Here is a 22,560-nt window from a genome sequence, read left to right as displayed (position 1 = left end):
GTCCATATCTTTATGTTGCCTCTTCGAGATTTAAAGAATTGATTTGAAATACATTGACAAATTATATAGGCCAAAATTCGTTTTAAAATCGTTGTTCCTATGACATTAATAGCAAAATTCATGTAAAGTTTTCGAGTGGACTTATTCATTATTTTCTTACCATCTCCTTCACAAAAGACCGAGAAGATGGTCAAAGTCTCTGTTCACAATACACATTGTACATTTGTGAATGAAAGCTACAATTTTGCTTCATTAATCTGCACACAGATTGTGATTTCTATGCGTTTTATTATTATTATTATCATTATTATTATTATTATTGTAAGCGGTTGTCACACTACCAACGGTCCACTCTGTAGAAACTTTGCACAAAGTCACCTCTTCTTGCAAGAGGTGTGGGTTCACGGATTGTACCTTCTTTCAAGGTGTCCGCTTAACTTGGTTGTCGTTATCTAGAGGTTGACCGCCCTCGATATTATTGCCCGGTTCAAGTAAATATAAATGAGAATTCGTTACATCAGGAATGTACTCTGGTTTTAGATATAAAACTTCCACCGAATTACAAAAAAAAAACACAAATATATTTAAATAAAGTAGCCGATCTGTTTTAATGGAGATTTAATTCATCATAGGATCTAGTGAATAATCGAAATCAATGCCTTGTACAATTGCATAACATGTTTCTTCGTTCACTCCACTTCCACTGTAGCTGTTCCTTCGACTTCCGTCGGTCTTGCCTCTTTCGGTCCTCACTCTGTGCATAGCACGTAGATTCACAGATACCTGGATCTCGGGATAAGTACGTCTCACTATACGTCTCAGAGATAGTCTCAGAATACGTCTCAGAATTAATACGTCGCAGAGCTGATACGTCGCAGAATTCGTTTCAGGATACGTCTCAGAGATATTATGTAGCAGGAGCTAAAGCAGATATAAATAGAGACAACCTAATTTCCTGTTGTTTATGAATACCGGAACTTGAATTATCCCCCTCTCGTTATCAGATCTTACTATCGGTGCTAAACAGATGCGAAGGTTCTCAATCGGCTCCACATGTCCTATAATGACCCTAGTTAGTTTAATGGCTAATTCATAACGCATTAACATCACGCATTAACACCACACAAAGCATAACGGTTCCGAGCCAACTTCAATTTACACAAGTGAATAAATGAAATACATTACATGGCTTCTACGTCATGTTCGGTGATTACACATTCAGCCTTAATCATACGTGAAATCTTCTAAATTCAGTGTATTCACACGGATTCTCGTAACTCATATTAACTAATGTAATGCATGAAATTCTTAGAACCTAATTCTTATGCAAATAAGACGACTAATTCAAACAATTCGTCAAACGTATCTAAAGATTAATGCACGACTTCCTATGCACAACTCAACACAGTTATACTTCATATAGCAAATTGATACATGAATGTAGCAAATAGATTCATGCAAATATAAGTAAATAAATTCTGCAAAGCATTATATATGGCATCAACAAATTACATGGAATTGTCACAACTACCTTTCCTTTCAATGTTTCTCGCTTCTATCGCCAAATTTGTTCGTCAGTTTTCCTTCGACATCAGTCCTCTTGGACAACAGTTTTACGAGAGAATGTCTCCCAAATTGCTCTCGTGGTCTTCTTTACACTTGCTTTTTCTTGCAGAAAAGCTTAGACTGATTAAAATTTTCGATGTAGGTGATATTAAAACTAGGAAATTTAGTGTGTGAAACACGTCCCTTATTTAGCGTAACCATTCAGGATTAAGTATATTTGCCGCCTTTTTCCAGAAGCGCCAAATCTGGGGTCAGTTTGACTTTCTACTTTGCGACTACTGGTCACTGGAAATTCTCAATTTGTGACAGTTTTACCATGAAATCAAAGATTACACTGTCCATAATAGTCCGTCTGGCTGCTGTATAAACAAATGATTAATTAAGAATAAAATGTTCCCCTCGAAAAGACATTACCGATCAATGCAGTATGGCGATTTGATAAGCGCCTGTCCCCATAAATCTAATTAATTGTTCTCTGGTCTCAACTAATGTGTTCTTCATAGATCGCCAGAAATTTGTCCCTTCACAAATATTATTATTGTTATTATTATTATTATTATTATTATTATTATTTATTATTGTTATTATTATTATTATTCCTAGGGGCCCCGAGTAGCCGAGTGGTCTAAAGCACCCTCCGTTACGGATCACTGCCATTTTACCTGTGTCTGCGTGGGTTCGAGTCTCGGATTCAGCCAATGTAGGTATGTGAGAAAGCTTGCCAGTAGTTTCTCGTGGGTCGGTGGTTCTTTCCGGGGTTTTCCCGGATTCTTCCTCCACCATTAATACTCGCCGCCATGTATCGTGTGCTGAAAAATGGCGTTAAATCCCACAACAACAACAACTATTATTATTATTATTATTATTATTATTATTATTATTATTTATTGCTGTCCAGAAAAGCCATTAAAAATCTGTAGAAAATTTGATTTGGCAAAGTCAGTCTCACAAATTTTGATAACCTCTCATTATAAGCATAACTAACTCATATACGAACGTGCAGGCAAGAGTTATGAAAAAGTAAGGACAGATGATATAATGAAATGACAGGGACGAAGGAATGATGGATGTTCGTTGTGGTCCGGCTCGTGAAATTTTAAACGTAATCATCACGGAACAAAACATAATCGTGTGTTTGTGAATCTTTTTGATTTAAGAATAAATTTCTGCATTTCGGTCTGTAGCAAAATATTTGTGATGTATAAAGATGGTTGCTAAATTGAGTGTATCATTATTGATATAACAATAATAATATTCATTAATGATATTTTGCGATAAATGTGCTTAGAACACAAATCATGAAAAAAAATTGGAAGGTTATTTTAAATTCTTTCATTTATAGTGTGTCTTTCCATTTAGTCTCTGTGTATTCTGAGACCACATACACATTATGTTATTTCCAGATGTTTTACTGATCTATCAATCAGTCTATAAGTCGCAACAACATTTTTTTTTAGTTATGCATCTGCCAGTCTATGTAATGAGTTAACAATTCGTGTTTGAGTACAGTCGAATGTATTTTTTTTTCGTTCTGAAATGTCAGTAAATGAAGATGTAATCTTGGTATATAATCGGTCCCCTCCTCAGCTATGCTGCCCTGACAACAACACACACACACACACACACACACACATATATATATATATATATATATATATATATATATATATATATATATATATATATGCGTATCCTTTTGTCTTCAGCTTTGTCTTTGTACAGTAAATCGCATTGCTATTAAATTGCTGTTCATTTCTTTCTAAAGTTACCACAAAAGTTGAAAATACTTGTTGTTTAACCTTTTCTTTCCAAATTTTGTTAACCTTAAGTTACATCAAGACATGATTTTAATTCCGCAAAGTCATGTCTCTTTTAAAGTTTTGTGCTTGCTTAACTTTTATGTTCGGTGCTGTGTTTTGTCTCTTGTCATAATTATGTGTTATGGCCATTTTATATGTATCGTAAATCAAATATTTTGTTAGCGGGTTCCTTTCACGTTTTATGTAATGTCAGAAGAAAAAAAACCTCATTAAAGCTTATCTTACTAGCTGTTTTAATTTGGATTGATCTAAATCAATCTTATCTGCTTCTCTATTTATCTATTTTTAGTTATTTCGGGACAAACGAATACGATTTATGGAATTTCATTTCTCACAATCATTTGGTCGCACCTTTCCGTTCTGTTTTCTGACCGCGCACCTGCTCTTCCTAACCTACGTAAAATAAAGAATGTATCCAAAGCGATACGGAAGTGAATGCAAGCGCCATCTAATACCAGGAGAGCTGTCAAAATATGAATCGTAAAACGAAATTAGGTTTGTAATTTAATTAAAAGGTGAAATATAGATATATTAATGTTCTTAAGTACATAAACGTGATATTTGTGGTTTCAGAAAATACCCAGGGTGTTGAATGTGCAACAGATTTCAATAAAACTGAATGTTGAAAAGTCCTTAATAGTGCTCCCAATTTTCGATAGAAATAAAGAATACCGTTTTTTCTCACCTGTTAAGTTACTTGCTGCATCAAAACTCTGAGTTAAAACGAGAGACATTGCCGTAAATATTACAGATGGTTTATAAAATATAAAACATCATTAAGCGCATCAAGTGCCTATCACAATTTGCCACTGGGCGACCTACTTTCAAATTTAGCGGAATTTCAAATTTTAGGCCGCAATGCCCAAATAAATTTGTCATCATAGACATTAAGAGAAGAATCAGTGGTTGGAGAATTGTTTTTAGAAGATGACAAAAAGTTATGATTTTAGTTAAGCAGATAAAAAAATAAGTATTAAAGCCTGCTGTTGTTTTTAATAGTATACCTTTTGCCAGTGTTGCATATTGTATGCTGAAAATTGTATGTTTCTTATTGAACACTTTTGTGAACATTCAGCTTTCTTGAATATATATGATTTGTGTGTGCGCTCCAGGTACTTCTGAAGTGTTCCTGTTCATTTTTTTGCAAAGCACCACCACAACTTTTTTGCATGAAATAAGATATTTTTGCAGTACAAGTTGAAATTATACATTATTCTTCACATCATGCATGCTTATTATTACAGTGCTCTTGTACATATGTTTCAATCTAAATTTACAATTTTGTAACATTTGTTTCTGATAAGATATTTTTGGTATATTTTTTATATCTTTAAAATAAAATCAATGACAAGAGCATCCACCTCATATGCGGGAGGTCGTGGGTTCGATCCCCGGTCAAGTCATACCAAAAACTTACAAAAATGGTACTAACAGCAATCTCGCTTGGCGCTCATATCATGCTATGTGTCTGCAGCATGATGCCCCAGTGCTAGACATCACTATAAACTGCCACACTGTAGACATCGTAGCAGTATGACTGAAAAATTGTTAAAGATACGTTAAAAATCCAAATCACAAACACACACACACACACACACACACAAATCAATGACAAAAAGCAAACAAGCATAAAGTTAACATGCTTTCCACAGTTTATGAAGTTTATAACAACAGCAAGAGTAACAGGAAATTCTTGACAAATTTGTCATTTAACTTTTCATATTGCACAGGTTTATCAATATTTTTCATCACAGGATATTAGGATTTCTTAGGAGTAAATATTTTGAAGTCTCGTGATTAAGTTTATAAGTGTAAACTTTTTAATATCTTCTTACTAATTCTGACAATTATTTATAACACGAAAAAATGAACGCTTCAATGTCCTAGTGGTTAGGCTGTCCGTTTCCGATTCGAAAAGCTGTGGATTCGAACCCTGGGCAAGTCATACCAAAGATTTATGCAGATGTTACTAGCAGTTGCCTTGCTTGTTCCTCAACATTATGTGGTTAGTGCTAGCACTCGTTGACCTGGTGTCAGTATAATATGACTAGGTGGGGCGTCATGCTACATATCTATGGCATGAAGCCCCAGTGCTAGACATCACTATCAGAGGTCTCACTGGGATTTTAGAACTAGGAGACCAGGACTCCTATTCTGGGAAAAACAGGAGGCCCACCAGCAAAAGTTGCAGTCCTATACCAAAAGCATATTAGGCATACCTGAAGTGGCTAAATTTCCAGATGAGTAGAACCAGTGGTTGCCATTGAGTTTAATTTTCTAACTTCTTGACACCACTGACATATAACTCTTGTTTGTCCATTAAAGTAAGAGTGAATTATGACAGGCCAAGGAAACATGTTAACTCCATGCACTAAGCTAAGCATCACACATATCGTTCCATGTGAAATATCAGTTCTAGCAACTTGTAGCACTCAGTTTAATCTCATTACAATCTTCACCAATTTGCCCCAAAATACTTATCCAACATTTTGTCTAACTCTCGACATGTCTTGATTTTGAGGTCACGTGCGCTGCTTATTCGGCTACACATGGAAATTAACACAATAATGAAAGGTAAAGTTGTTCATTTCATGTACTCTTACACAAATACACATCACTGGGTCTTTCTGCCTCTGTATTCAGTCATTGTAAATATCAGTACATTTTCCCACCACTCTGCAGCTAGTCAAGCCTTTCAACTTGCCGATAAGCTATTGGGTGATGTTCTTCAGATGTACTCTTACAATAACAACATGTACACCTGGGTGTCTTTCAGCTACTGGATTTTCTCATTATAAATATCAGCACAGCTAAAATGGTCTTTTGATCAACACATTTTCCCACTCAGCAGATGGTTGAAGCAGGACTGGCAAGCTCTTGTCATATCACTACGATGTTTTGCTGTTTTGTTTTTCCTGAATTAGTTTAGTAATTAACAAAGCCATAAATGTCTTAATAATAAGATTTTAAGATGACTAGAATGAAGTAAAATAATATAGAACTTCTTATTTTCATTTGATTGGGAAATAAATATAATAATAATAATAATGCGGACATTGTATAGCGCCTAATCTTTAGAAGCTCTAAGTGCTTTACAGCATTAGACAACACCTATAAGATAAAAAACATATAATGATATGGTTACAAAAACAAACACCATGAAATTAGAAAACATTAAAAAAACATGCTGAGAATCTTTATGGTAGGAAACATTATTAGGTATTTAAGTTTGTTCTTGCAGTCGAAATAAGTGAGTTTTGAGAGCCCTCTTGAATGTGATCACTGTGTCTTTGTGTCTAAGTTCATTGGGCAATTCATTCCATGTTGCTGGGCCCTGGTATGCAAAAGAACGCTGTCCAAATGACTTTGTTTTCATAATTGGAATAATGAGTATACGATTGTCAGAAGAGGAGCGTAAGTATCTTCCTGGTGTGTACACATAGCTGAGGTCGGATAGGTATGTTGGACTAGAGTCCGATGGTGAAACATAGCACAGAGAAAAAATTTTGTATTACATTCTGGATCAAGTGGATAGCCAGTGTAGGGTACAGAGCAGCGGGGAGGTGTGCTCTGATTGTGGTACTTTAAGTATGATCCGAGCAGCTGTGTTTTGAACTTTTTGAAGTTTCTGGAGCAGATATTGAGATGAACCAGACAGAATTGAGTTACACTAGTCCAGTCTGGAAAGTACTAATGAACTCACAAGTGTTTTAGTGGCATTAACTGAAAGATATTTGCGAATTGAGCTGATGCGTCTCATCTCAAGATATGCAACCTTGTATATGTTCATGACCTGTTGGTGCTATGTGAGAGTACTGTCCAGAGTAACACCTAGGTTTCATACTGATTGTGTGAATTTAATGTTGGTGTTGCTGATATTTATTGTTTGAAGTAAAGGATGTGAATGAGAAAGTCTTTGTGTTGTGATCAGAATGGCCTCAGTTTTATCATCATTCATCGGCAGCTTGTTACATGTCATCCATGATTTCACATCAGAAATGCACCTCTCTACACCTTGGATGGTAGCATCAACTTCAGTTGGGTGGCTAGATTTGTATATTTGAATGTCATAAGCATACAATTGGTGAGACACTGGATGATGATCTATGACACTTGAGAGTGACTGAGTTTATAGAATGTAGAGAACAGGTCCAAGAACAGACCCCTGTTGAACTCCACAACATAGATCAACTGGGCTGGAGTGTATTCCATTTGCAGATACAATTTGTATCCTGCTGACCAAGTAGGACTTGAACCACAGAAAGGCTGTATCATGAATGCCAAATCCATGCTGGAGATGGTGAAGTAATATATCATGGTCTATTGTGTCAAATGCTGCAGACAAATCAAGGAGGGTGATGACGAAAATTTGTCCGCTATCCAACACAGAGAGAATGTCATTAACTACTTTTAGAAGAGTAGTTTCAGTACTGTGGCAAGGGCAATATGCAGATTGTACATTGCTAAAAAGACTGTTTGAATTTAGATGAGATACAACTGGGATAGAACAACCTTTTCTAAGATATTTTATATGAATGGGAGATTAGAAACTGGGTGGTAGTTCTTTAAATCGTTATGATGTAGTGTTGATTTCTTCAGCAGACGCTTTACAATGGCAGTTTTGAAAAATGATGGAATTCCCCAGATGAGAGAGAGGTATTAATATCATGAGTTAGTGATGGCAATACTGGATCTAAGCACTCAAGCAGCAGTGATGTTGGAATTGGATCAAGTTCACATGACTTTGGTGCACTCTTCATCACGATTGTACGTAGAAATCCATAGAGACAGGTTCAAATGCTGCTAATGGTTGCCGCTCAAATTCTATATCCCAGCTGTATGGTGACGACGAGTCAATTGAAATTGTGGTGTCAAGCTTATCTCTAATGGTTTGTACTTTGTCACGGAAGAAATTGGCAAACATGTCCAGAAGGTCGATTGGAGAGAAGGTAGTTGGAAGTGGTGTAGATTTGTTCCTTGACATTAGCTTGTTAGTAATCTCGAAGAGCTCTTTACAGCTGGAACTTTCCATGATGTTAGTAGTATAGTGGGCTGATTTCGCTGCATGGACGATATTTGTGACATTCTTTTTAGCGGCTTCATAAATTTGCTTATGAATAGTGAGTCTGGTGAAAAGCCAAAGCCTGTCAGCTTTACAGCGGTCTCTTTTAGCTGTGCGAAGATGGTCCCTCACACTGCATTACATTAAGAATTGTTAAACCGTAATGGGAAATTCTTGTTGAGCTGAAATTACTGAACAGACTTTGATCTGTGTGATTATTTTATCTATTAATGATTGTATTGTATATTTTTGATGAAATAATGGAGAGTTGTAGTGCAGGTGATTTATTGTATTTGATTTCATACCACTGTATAACAAGTGGAATTGTCCAAATTTACATTTTTAAATCCTCAAAATACAGCAGAATATTCACATGTGGCTTCTGTCAGGCAACAGCTTCATGGGAGTGCAGTTAGTGTCTATCTTTTTAGTATGGCAGACCAACCAGTTATCTGCCTGATTTATGATTTATTTATGATGTCTGTACTGTGGCAGTTTATAGTAATGTCTAGCACTGGGGCAGTTTATAGTGATGTCTAGCACTGGGGCAGTTTATAGTGATGCCTAGCACTGTGGCAGTTTATACTGATGTCTAGCACTGGCAGTTTATAGTCATGTCTTGCACTGGGGTAGTTTATAGTAATGTCTAGCACTGGGGCATCATGCTACAGATATGTAGCATTATGTCCCACCCAGTCACATTATCCTGACACCAGGCTGACCAGTCCTACCACTAAACCCTTAATGCTGAGTGCCAGGCAAGGCAGCTGCAAGTACCATTTTTTTAATAAGTCTTTGGCGTTACTCTGCCAGGGTTTGAACCTGCATCCAAGGCAGATGCTCTAACCACTTAGGCCACCAGAGATGCTGTCTTATTATGATTCTACAAGTTGTCAGAAAGTGACCAATTGACAATTTCCTTTGCTAGTTTTAAACTTGTAGTTGCAAAAGGTGACTATTTTAGTTACAATTTGGAATGATGTTATTTATTTAATTTGGGAGAAACCAAAAGATGGAGGAAAATGTTAAAAATTATTATAAAGTCATGGTTAGACTCTAACTTGAATATGTCTTTTCAGACTGGACAAACATTTAAAAAGAAACAAAAATGAATTTTAAAAAAAGTGATCAGCTCAATGGGTCAAAAATAACTTCCTGCAAACTGCTAGTGTAACATATCTGCAAAAAACTATACTTTTTCATCTACTGTTTTTAGATGGGCTGTCATGTGATCTCAGTGCACATACATGAAGATTAATACTGCAGAAAACCACATGCAGGGCTTTACAAATCCACTTGCCCGACTTCTGGGCTCAAATTGAGCTCGGGCAGTCTTATGTTTCCAAGGTACTTGCCCTTGGACAAGTCCAAAAATTGAGAGTTCAGTTCAGAATGTTTTATGTTCTGTATGTTTTATACTCTGCAATCTCACCAAGGTACATATATCAGTACCTTTATTTCACTAATACATAACTGCCTCCTCCAGTTTCTTTGATCTATCAAGCCTTTATTTCACACGGTATGCTGAGTTTGTCATTTCCTTATAGTGAATCCCCAGCCAAGTCATACCAAAGACTTACAAAAATGGTGCTAACAGCTTCCTCACTTGGTGCTCAGCATTAAGAGGTTAGTGTTAGGACTGGTCGGCCTGGTGTCAGGATAATGTGACTAGGTGGGACATCATGCTACATATCTGTGGCATGATGCCCCAGTGCTAAACATCACTATAAACTGCCACATTGCAGACATCGTAGCGATATGACTGAAAAATTGTTAAAGTTTCTTTAAAAATCCTAATCACATCACATCACATCCTTATAGTGATGGTCAGTCTCGCATTGTCTGATACAGAGATGGTAATATGAATGTATTAGTTAAAGTAAGTTTTGACAAATAGGAAATAAATGATTATGTTTTAATATATCAGTTGTTTCTTAAACTTAATATTTGCCAACATACAGGTTTCACCGATTCTCAGGTCCTAACCTAGCCACAGGCAATTTGTGAGCTCCACTGTGCCAAGATTTCTGACTTAACAATCAGTGCGTCAAAGATTGTTTTGATGCATGTCACCAATTTCACGGTAACTAAGTGATGTTTGTTAATAACATACAGGTGTGTTTGGAAATATAAGGCACTGACCTCTAACAATTAGCCACCTGAAAGTCTAGCACTCAAGCTGCATATATCACCATTGTTTACATGATTATTACAGGAAACCAATATATATTTACTATTTGGAAAATAAAAAATATGTCTTCTCAAATCATTGTCAAAAGACAGCTTGGTAAAGATTGTTTATTTGCATATTGCCAATTTCAAGGTAAAAATTGTATGATGTGGAAAAAGAAGATAGTTACAGAGAAATATCCTAGTCCCTCTCTATACAGTCCCTCTTTATAAAACTGATATAACATGGGTGTGGTCATTGATCCAGTTGCACAGCACTCATAATGCCACATTAAAGCGAGAATGTCTTACATTAAAGTACAAAATAGATATTATTTTAGTATTACATTGAGGAAATGGGATCTCTTGCTTCATAACATCTACGTATTTATAACATCTACATATTTATAACAAGTACTGTACATCAGCACTGGGTGGCTATTCATTAACAAAATACATTTTTAATTAATGGGATTAATGTAGTATTCAAAATGTCATTCATACAAGTGATACAGAAATATATTATAGTAAATAATAATTCATTTTCTTTCTTTGATAATGAATTGTTTCGTTTGAAGTGAATGAACATCCGTGATATCATTTATACCTCAAATTCCCACCACACCCCCGACAAAAAAAAACCTTCATATGAATTTCACAATAACCAGAGAGAACTTTGCACATTGTGCAAATTTTTATTTGCTGTTCCTGGTCACTAAAATCTAGTTTTTCAAATTTCTTGGTTGCTTTAGAGGATAAAATTTATATTTTCTCATATTATGGTAAGGCACAAATACATATCACCAAAATGTTTAAAATGGGTTGCCTGGACAGGAGGTGGCCTTAACCTACATAGTATATGTACTTTTACTTTCTTGGAACAAAATTGTAATAAAGTATAACTTATTCTTTACTTACCTTATGTGTGTGTGTGTGTGTGTGTGTGTGTATATATATATATATATATATATATATATATATATATATATATATATATATATATATATATCTTCTAAATCATACAAAAATCTTTTTCTAGTCTAATATATATGTGTAAATTCATTGTTGTTTTGTAGAGAAACACCTATACGTGTGATAAATGTGTTTGATGTTGTGTGGAAGGCAAAGCTTACAACACTATGGCAGATGAAGACAAACCGTTTATATGCTCGCAAGATGGTTGTAGTCAGGTATGTGAACAGTTATAAATAAGATATAAGTAGCACTTTTCAGAGAAAATTGTTGGGGTAGATGTTAGCATTGGCATTATAAGGGGTCAATGGTCAGAAATACAAATATGTAAATTACAATGACCTATTTAACAGTATATCAGCATATATTATTCAGGGTTATCCAGGATGCCAAAATCTACGTGAAAGTACACCTTTTTATTTTTGGGTACAGGTCAGTCCTCGGTATGCAGGCTCTTTTGTTGGCAAAATTATATTTGATTCTTTACATTGAGTATCATTCAAGTAGCATGCAGCAACAACGTTCAAGTGATTATAATAGGATTATGTTAGAATTTAGCAGGCGTGGAGTTTAAGACACCTGTTATTTGATTGCCGGTGGCTAATGATCATTTTGGTCAAAAGAATAATTATACTTTTGTGCTTTCATGCCTCATTGATAAGCATTACTCTGCAGTTTTAATCCATCGTCGTAAAATTCATTTGTTTTTAGTCCTTTGAGTTTGAGGATTACCCTTATATCACTCATTTGCTTCATTTCTCTCATTTACAAAAATTTGTACCTGTAATGCACGAGGTAACCATCAGAAGTGGAGGGGCAGGGGTGTCGTCATTGATATTCGCCAGTTTATATTTAGGAAGGAGTCAGTGGTCAGAAATACAAAAATATAAATTACAGTGACCTATTTTTAACCTAACCTTATTTATGCCATCATAGTAGTTACATGAGTAACATATATAACATATTTTTTTATTATGATCCTAAGGTTACTGTATAGGCTGGGGTGTGTTGGAGAGGAGTGGACTGGAATCTGCATTAAAGCAGATTTATTTTTTTATTATGATCTTAAGGTTACTGTATAGGCTAGGGTGTGTTGGAGAGGAGTGGACTGGAATCTGCATTAAAGCAGATTTATTTTTGTATTATGATCCTAAGGTTACTGTATAGGCTGGGGTGTGTTGGAGAGGAGTGGACTGGAATCTGCATTAAAGCAGATTTATTTTTTTATTATGATCCTTAGGTCACTTTAAGGAACAGTGTAGTTAAGGAGGGTAGGATTGGAATCTGCATTAAAATGAGTTTTTCTTTTATCTTGATCCTTAGTTCATTGAAATGGGCAGTCGGGTGTGGAGGCATGGATTGGAATTGGTGCTAAAACAGGTTTTTAATGGCCACCAATGCAATTGCTCAAGATTATTTTTATTAATATACACATTGACAGATTCCTCAATTATTTTAAAAATTGACCAATGGCCTCTGCAGGAACTGCCCAAAATACAGTATTCTTCGAACACCATTGCCATCTCTTCTCAGACTGTATTTGATCATGTTAACATATTACATGCCCACCAGATCACAGCATGTCAGACTAAACAATACAGGGTTGTTTTTCTTCCCAAACTTCCCAACATAGTATTAAAAAGAACAAAACACAATTTCCAACCAATATTATGAAGAAAAGAAAGCACAGAAATGAGGAGAAATAGATCTTTCTTAACACCTCATTATATTTCCCATATCATTTCTGAACAGGAAATAGTTGTGATTTTCATAGCTTTCACTTAATGTGAATGGAAGACTCACCACTGGGTAAGTTATACAGTTGATTGTCATAGAGACCAGATAAAAGCAGTGTTCTCTAGAGCTAGTGTTATGGACGAGACCAGTCAATCAAACTACACAAAATGGAATAAGATAATTTGTTAGTTCAATTAAAAATGCATCCTGGACAAACAAAAACAAGTGCAAGTAATTGTGTCGAGAATGTGTGAGCCTTTTTTTTGAAGACAATGGAATGGTTCATGATCAGCGGCATTGGTTTTTTGAATTGAATTTTACTCTTACTATAAATTGAAAAGAATGTATTTGTATCAGTAGTTGGAAAGATATAATTACTAGTGTGATTCATTTTTTAGGGCAAAATTTTAAAACGAAGCTGTGACTCAGAGAAGGATGAACCATCTGTGACATGAACAAAGCCAAGCAAAAATAAATTTCAGAATTCCTGGTTGACAGAGTTTGACTTTGTGGAGCACGCTGTAAGGAGGTGCATTTCATGCTTTATATATAACATCATTTCGACATTAGTCATTCTGGGGTATGCAACATCCATTGCAAGTACGTAGTAACATTTCACTGTATCTGTACTGTGTCCAGCTATAGAGCTCACTCCAGAATCACGTAGCATGTTTAAACAATTGTTCACTGTCCAGTTCACAAAAGCTGATTAAGTGCTTTTCTGCTATTTCATTGCAGAGCACAATCTGTCATTTGCAGTTGTGGATAGTTCAGATCTGTGTAAGAAATTTTCTTGGATAGCAATATTGCTTACAAACTCTTTTGTAAAAGAAGTTTGACACCCCAGATGCAGAGGGGTCGTTTTTCAGCTGATTAAAAATCATCAACATCTTTGGAGAAGTTTGAACACTGTTGATGCTTGCATCACTTTCCAACACTCCAATGAATTATCGGGAGTAGTGAAGTCAGCAACTACATGTTAATACTGTATTCTGCAGTGAGGTGGATTTTAAAAAAGGATTTGTGGATTTTTTTAATGTCTTTGTAAATGTGTGATTATGTGTGACTGTTTGTGGTGTGCCAGCTACTACTTGTAGATGAATTTTTCAGCCTAATCATTGTAGATGTGTGGATGTGTCAACAATAAGTGCTGTACTGATATAGGACACAAAACGTTTATAAAAATTAATACTTGTCATCTACAAGAAACTTGAATCTTTAGCAGTCATGAATAATTATTTGTTGCATGCTTTTTTATGATTTAAATTTGAGAATTCATCAGCGAGAGCTGTCACCAACACACGGTGACTAACGTGTGCGGTTTGAAATCAGCCCCTCCCCCCACCATAGTGCTAATTCAATGCTAATATTTTTTACCCATGTTCTGCCACTAACAATATTTAATGTAAAGGAGGCATTCCAACCTAGTTTTCCATGTAAGATTGATGTATTTTTCTAGTCATTTAATAGCCTATATTTATGTAATGTTTCTGTTACTTTGCATCAAGTTTCGAACCTTACACTCCCTTTGTATCATGCAGTGGAATAACCTACAGTTCTGATTGGTAGCTAATCCACTAATCAGAACGGAATGGAGCTTATTCACCTTATTACACTGACAGAAATGAGTGCATTTTGTCACAGCAATTGTTTTGCATCTGCAGGAAGTATAGTGTGAGGGATTTTGTTGTTAGTCATCACTGCTCTCACACCCAGACCTGTTCAAGATAAGAATCCCTTACATGATGAAATTGCACTATCTCTTCTGTTAATAAGCTAACACCATAATGCCTTCCAAACTGGCAATCCTGTTTTTAAAGCATTCATGCAGTGCAAAACTATGTTGTATGGTGACTAAGATGAGTCATACATCAAAGCAACTTACAATGGCCCACAAGGACAACATAGAGGACTAACAGGGTAGTCTACTTGGAAGTGTATTTGTTATCTTGTCAAGGATGAAAATGGCATATGTACACGATACAAGTCTAGGACTGTCTGCAGTCTGAAGACTGGAAATACAACCAATATACATGATACAAGTCTAGGACTGTCTGCAGTCAGAAGACTGGAAATACAACCAATATACATGTACAAGTCTAGGACTGTCTGCAGTCTGAAGACTAGAAATACAACCAATATACATGCACGAGTCTAGGACTGTCTGCAGTCTGAAGACTAGAAATACAACCAATATACATGCACAAGTCTAGGACTGTCTGCAATCTGAAGACTAGAAATACAACCAATATACATGATACACAAGTCTAGGACTGTCTGCAGTCTGAAGACTAGAAATACAACCAATATACATGCACGAGTCTAGGACTGTCTGCAATCTGAAGACTAGAAATACAACCAATATACATGATACACAAGTCTAGGACTGTCTGCAGTCTGAAGACTGGAAATACAGCCAATATACTTGTACAAGTCCAGGACTGTCTGCAGTCTGAATACTGGAAATACAACCAATATACATGATACAAGTCTAGGATTGTCTGCAGTCAGAAGACTGGAAATACAACCAATATACATGCACAAGTCTAGGACTATCTGCAGTCTGAAGACTGGAAATACAACCAATCTACATGTACAAGTCTAGGACTATGTGCAGTCTGAAGACTGGAAATACAACCAATCTACATGTACAAGTCTAGGACTATCTGCAGTCTGAAGACTGGAAATACAACCAATCTACATGTACAAGTCTAGGACTGTCTGCAGTCTGAAGACTGGAAATACAACCAATATACATGCACAAGTCTAGGACTGTCTGCAGTCTGAAGACTGGAAATACAACCAATATACACGTACAAGTCTAGGACTATCTGCAGTCAGAAGACTGGAAATACAACCAATATGTACAAGGAGGACTGTCTGCAGTCTGACTATGGGAAGTACAACTAGTATGTACAAGTCTAGGACTGTCTGCAGTCTGAATACTGGAAGTACAACCAATATGTGCAAGTCTAGAAATGTCTGCAGTCTGTACAAGTCAAGGGGACTCTCTGTGCATTCTGAATACTGGAAATACAACCAATATGTAGAAGTCTAGGACTTCTACAGTATGAATACTGGACAAATCTAGGACTGTCTGCAGTCTGAATACTGAAAATGGAACCAATATGTACAAGTCTAGGACTGTCTGCAGTCTGAAGACTGGAAATACAACCAATATACATGTACAAGTCTAGGACTGTCTGCATTGTGAAGACTGGAAATGGAACCAATATGTACAAGTCTAGGACTGTCTGCAGTCTGAAGACTGGAAATACAACCAATATACATGTACAAGTCTAGGACTGTCTGCAGTCTGAAGACTGGAAATGGAACCAATATGTACAAGTCTATGACTGTTAAAAGTCTGAATACTGAAAGTACAACCAATGCGTGCATGCCTAGGACTGTTTGCAGTCTGAATTCTGGAAATTAAACTAATATGTTGGCATATCTGTAACAGATGACCATAGCATTGAGAGACATTTTTAAAGATGACATGACCTTTAAGTTAATATGTGTTTGGTTGACCTAGAATGTTGCTGTAAATTACATTTTTGTCATTTTGTAAACTATTTGACCCCATCTGAAAACATCTGATTCAGCAATGAGTTTGTCAAGGGAAGTAGAGGCAAATAACTTCATAGAGAGGTGAATGCATCTGGTCAGGTTTCTTTATCAAAGATTAATTTCCATTCTGAAATCTAAGGCAGTTTCCATTTATTTGTGCTCACAAAATACTTGTTGTTGCAGGCACAAATTTTATAGGCATACACCATCAAGCATCAAAAGGCATGATGGAAAATATCATATTTTCTAATGTGAAAATATAAGAATACATTTTTCACATGTCAGAATGTAGAAATGCAAAAATATGAAACTTATCTTGTAAATAAGTCTCAATATTTTACATTTAAGTATATAGTAAAGGAAGTTATTTTCTTTACATCAGTGAATGTTTGGCTAAATTTCACATTCCGTCCTCATTGTTAATGTAAACGAAGAAAAAAATCCCTTCCACACACACTCATTACCCCATGTTTTAGACTTTACCTAGCATTTTAATTTGGCATCAGTAAATTACTGACTGGCTCTTCCAAGACTTTTTGTGAACCCCACATTGGAGTTGCCAGCTTTATAGGTAAGACATTTAGATTGCCGTTATTTTCCATAGGGTCCATCATTACATTGTACCCATGAGCAGTGCCCGGATGTCTAGTGAGAGAAATCATAGCATGTGTACTGGCCTTAATAATTATTTCATTTATGTTTATATAATTGATCATTTCTCTTGAGAATTTACAGGAATACAAAGGTCCATAATGTAGATGCTCATATTAATTTCTATAGTCAAATCAAAGACTGCTCATGTTTATCAACTTCAAAATTGCCTCTGTTTATCAAATATAAGATTGCCCATGTTTATCAACTTCAAAATTGCCTCTGTTTATCAAATATAAGACTGCCTATGTTTATCAAATATAAAATTGTCTGTGTTTATCAAATCTAAGATTACCTTTATTTATCAAATCTAAGATTACCTTTATTTATCAAATCTAAGATTGCCTCTGTTTAACAAATATAAGACTGCCTATGTTTATCAACTTCAAAATTGCCTCTGTTTATCAAATATAAGATTGCCTATGCTTATCAAATATAAAATTGTCAGTGTTTATCAAATCTAAGATTAACTTTATTTATCAAATCTAAGATTACCTTTATTTATCAAATCTAAGATTACCTTTATTTATCAAATCTAAGATTACCTTTATTTATCAAATCTAAGATTGCCAGTGTTTATCAAATCTAAGATTGCCTCTGTTTATCAAATCTAAGATTGTCAGTGTTTATCAAATCTAAGATTACCTTTATTTATCAAATATAAGATTACCTTTGTTTATCAAATCTAAGGTTACCTTTATTTATCAAATATAAGATTACCTTTATTTATCAAATCTAAGATTACCTTTATTTATCAAATATAAGATTACCTTTATTTATCGAATCTAAGATTACCTTTATTTATCAAATCTAAGATTGCCTATGCTTATCAAAAATATAAAATTGTCTGTGTTTAATATAAAATTGCCAGTGTGTATCAAATCTAAGATTGCCAGTGTTTATCAAGTCTAAGATTACCTTTATTTATCAAATCTAAGATTGTCAGTGTTTATCAAATCTAAGATTACCTTTATTTATCAAATCTAAGATTACCTTTGTTTATCAAATCTAAGATTGCCAGTGTTTATCAAATCTAAGATTACCTTTATTTATCAAATCTAAGATTACCTTTATTTATCAAATCTAAGATTACCTTTATTTATCAGATCTAAGATTGCCAGTGTTTATCAAATCTAAGATTACCTTTATTTATCAAATCTAAGATTGCCTCTGTTTATCAAATCTAAGATTGTCAGTGTTTACCAAATCCAAGATAGCCTCTGTTTATCAATGCTAGGATTACCTTTATTTATCAAATCTAAGATTGTCAGTGTTTATTAGATCTAAGATTGCCAGTGTAAGCATTTGTTTTTAGCTTAAAACAAACTTTGAACCCTAATGTTCAAGCTAATTTCTCCTGTACTAGCAAATATTTGAGCACAGCAAAATCATTATTATTATTATTTCTGCCTTTTTAGCGCTTTACAAATGAAGATCACCTGGCAGTACATATGAAAAAGCATGACATGTCACTAGCATTACAACTTGGATCCAATCAGTCTCCACAGCATTTATTTCTAGGTAAGTTGATATCATTTACAGTAATCCAGTCTCCACAGCATTTATTTCTAGGTAAGTTGATATCATTTACAGTAATCCAGTCTCCACAGCATTTATTTCTAGGTAAGTTGATATCATTTAGCAAGTAATCCTGTCTACACAGCATTTATTTTCTGGTAAGTTGATATTATTTACAGAGCAATCCAGTCTCCACAGCATTTATTTCTAGGTAGGTTGATATCATTTACAGTAATCCAGTCTCCACAGCATTTATTTCTAGGTAAGTTGATATCATTTACAGAGTAATCCAGTCTCCAAAGCATTTATTTCTAGGTAGGTTGATATCGTTTACAGAGTAATCCAGTCTCCACAGCATTTATTTCCAGGTAAGTTGATATCATTTACAGTAATCCAGTCTCCACAGCATTTATTTCTTGGTAAGTTGATATTATTTACAGTAATCCAGTCTCCACAGCATTTATTTCTTGGTAAGTTGATATCATTTACAGAGTATTCCAGTCTCCACAGCATTTATTTCCAGGTAAGTTGATATCATTTACAGTAATCCAGTCTCCACAGCATTCATTTCTTGATAAGTTGATATTATTTACAGTAATCCAGTCTCCACAGCATTTATTTCTAGGTAAGTTGATATCATTTACAGTAATCCAATCTCCACAGCATTTATTTCCCGGTAAGTTGATATCATTTACAGAGTATTCCAGTCTCCACAGCATTTATTTCTTGGTAAGTTGATATCATTTACAGTAATCCAGTCTCCACAGCATTTATTTCCCAGTAAGTTGATATCATTTACAGAGTATTCCAGTCTCCACAGCATTTATTTCTAGGTAAGTTGATGTCATTTACAGAGTATTCCAGTCTCCACAGCATTTATTGCTAGGTAGGTTGATATCATTTACAGAGTAATCCAGTCTCCACAGCATTTATTGCTAGATAGGTTGATATCATTTACAGTAATCCAATCTCCACAGCATTTTTTTCTAGGTAAGTTGATATCATTAACAGAGTAATCCAATCTCCACAGCACGTTTGAATAGGTAAGTTATTTTATTTACAGAGTAGTCCAGTCTCCAAAGCATTTATTTCTAGGTAGATTGTTATTATTTGCAGAGTGATCCAGTCTCCACAGGATGACTGCTCCAGAGGCCTACTGGTTAGAGTGTCCGTCTTGGATGCAGGAGGTCGTGGGTTCAAACCCCAGCCGAGTCATACCAAACACATATAAAAATGGTACTAATGGCTGCCTCGCTAGGCACTCAGCTTTAAAGGTTAATGTTAGGACTGGTCAGCCTGGTGTCAGGATAATGTGACTGGGTGGGACATCATGCTACATGCCTGTGGCATGACGCCCAAGTACCAGACATGTCTATAAACTACCACACTGCAGACATCATGGCAGTATGACTGAAAATTTTTTAAGGCTACATTAAAAATCCAAATCACAAACATACATATTTATTTCTAGGTAAGTTGTTATTATTTGTGGAGTAATCTAGTCTCCACAGCATTTATTTCTAGGTAAATTGTTATCATTTACAGAGTAATCCTGTCTCTACAGCATTTATTTCTAGGTAAGTTGTTATTTTATTTATAGAGTAATCCAGTCTTCAGAGCATTTATTTCTAGGTATTGTTTCTATTTTAAAATTTTGATCGTATGATTGCTTTGATATTAATATAGGATTAAATAATCATGTAAAAGTGAACAAAATTCAAGAGACTTTATTATAATTTTGTGAATGATTTGTTAAAAGTTACTCTTTATTTAAAAAAATACCCAACCATGATCATTTTAAATTTATGATTCCATCTTTCCTCCTTTCTTATGAAATCAGTTGATTCCATCAAGAAAAATTTTGTATTTAGGTAGTACATACTTTCCTTTCATGATTCTCTTCAGTTGGTGCCAGAACATTTAAACAAGATTGAGAACCCATTATTTACCACTATTTAAAAATTTGAGGCATGTTTCATGTTTGAAATGACCACTCATGTAAGATCATTTATATATGGGAACATTGTATACAGAGTTATTCCAAACCAAGCCTTTTATTAAAACATAGTTGGGTTTTTCTGATGAGAAGGGTTTACATCAGAATATGACATTAAACTCTATGTTAGTAGGGTGTGGGTTTGTCTGTAGTCACTAGCCAACTAATTGTGGGTGGGAATGTGGTTGGTTCAGCTGTCACTAATAAAACATTGCTGGTAATGTAAACAGGTGGTTTTCATTGTATATTTCTTGGTCCATGAAGATAAGGGAACACAATACTTAATAAGTTTGTCTCATACATTTCAGATCACCATTTATATGTAAATTTTGACAAGATTTGTTTCAAATAATTTCTCGATGACTGATGTTAAGAATGTTAAAACAAAACTGATGCGGTATAAATAAATTACTAGCATATTTAGAATAGACCTTATGCATATTACCACATTATTTCACAAACATTATTTCTTTTTATAAATGACAACAGGATACGTGCAACAGATTTGCTTGTTGATTTAGCAAATTTCATGATCGCACTTTTAAAAAAAAAGTCATTTCTTTGTGCAATTATCTGAATACTACTGAGATGATGTTTGTAATACATATTTATATTTTGGTAATTTGCAGTTTAAAATTTAATTTTATATTGAATATTTGGGACTATATATTTTGGGAATTTGCAGTTTAAAATTTAATTTTATAGTGAATATTTGGGACTATATATTTTGGGAATTTGCTATTTAAAATTTAATTTTGTAGTGAATATTTGGGACTATATATTTTGGGAATTTGCCGTTTTAAATTTAATTTTATAGTGAATAATTGGGTCTTTATTTTTGAATCAGTAGCAGTTTAAAATTTAATTTTATATTGAATATTTGGGACTATATATTTTGGTAATTTGCAGTTTAAAATTTAATTTTATAGTGAATATTTGGGACTATATACATTGGGAATTTGCAGTTTAAAATTTAATTTTATAGTGAATATTTGGGACTATATACATTGGGAATTTGCAGTTTAAAATTTAATTTTATAGTGAATAATTGGGTCTTTATTTTTGAATCAGTAGCAGTTTAAAATTTAATATTATAGTGAATAATCAGGTCTTTATAGTTTGGTCATTGTCAGTTTAAAATTGAATTTAATAGAGAATGAATCTGTAAAAGATGAATTTTGAATTTCATAGTGAATGAATTTGTAACATAGGAAGTACTGGAATTAATGTTCCAAAAGTAATAATAAATCTCAAGTAATATATAACAACTGTTTTTTATGTATTGTGTTGTTGTTGTAGGGTTTAACGCTATTTTTCAGCACAAGATAGGCTATACATGGTGGCCAGTATAACTGGTGGAGGAAGAACCCTGGAAAACCCAGGGAAGAGCCACCGACCCACGAGAAGCTACTGGCAGGCTTTCCCATGTACCCACTCTAGCCTATGTATTGTGTAGAAATATTGCCAATGCACACAGGTAGGGTGCATGAATATATAAG

The 22,560-nt window shown here is 34.7% G+C and overlaps 1 protein-coding gene across 3 annotated transcripts in view; it reads left to right on the top strand.

Moving 5' to 3' along the window:
• Window positions 1-737: 737 nt before the first annotated feature.
• Window positions 738-22,560, top strand: part of LOC149769965 (cyclic AMP-dependent transcription factor ATF-2-like) — a 65,960-nt gene continuing 44,137 nt past the window's right edge. Inside the window, exons 1-5 of one of the 3 annotated variants that reach the window (XM_089949613.1) lie at window positions 739-799; window positions 2,170-2,270; window positions 3,676-3,881; window positions 11,694-11,807; window positions 18,966-19,068. In XM_089949613.1, coding sequence (XP_089805739.1) covers window positions 11,757-11,807; window positions 18,966-19,068 — 154 coding nt within the window. In that variant the 5' untranslated portion in view covers window positions 739-799; window positions 2,170-2,270; window positions 3,676-3,881; window positions 11,694-11,756. Of the gene's footprint in view, window positions 800-2,169; window positions 2,271-3,675; window positions 3,882-11,693; window positions 11,808-18,965; window positions 19,069-20,610; window positions 20,643-22,560 lie in introns of those variants that run through there. The other 2 variants (XM_089949614.1, XM_089949615.1) reach the window with 2 other exon arrangements.

The sequence above is a fragment of the Sinohyriopsis cumingii genome, unplaced genomic scaffold, assembly GCF_028554795.1.
Source record: "Sinohyriopsis cumingii isolate HCF-2022 unplaced genomic scaffold, ASM2855479v2 utg002917l, whole genome shotgun sequence".
Taxonomy (NCBI): domain Eukaryota; kingdom Metazoa; phylum Mollusca; class Bivalvia; order Unionida; family Unionidae; genus Sinohyriopsis; species Sinohyriopsis cumingii.
This window is presented reverse-complemented; position numbering and strand designations above follow the sequence as displayed.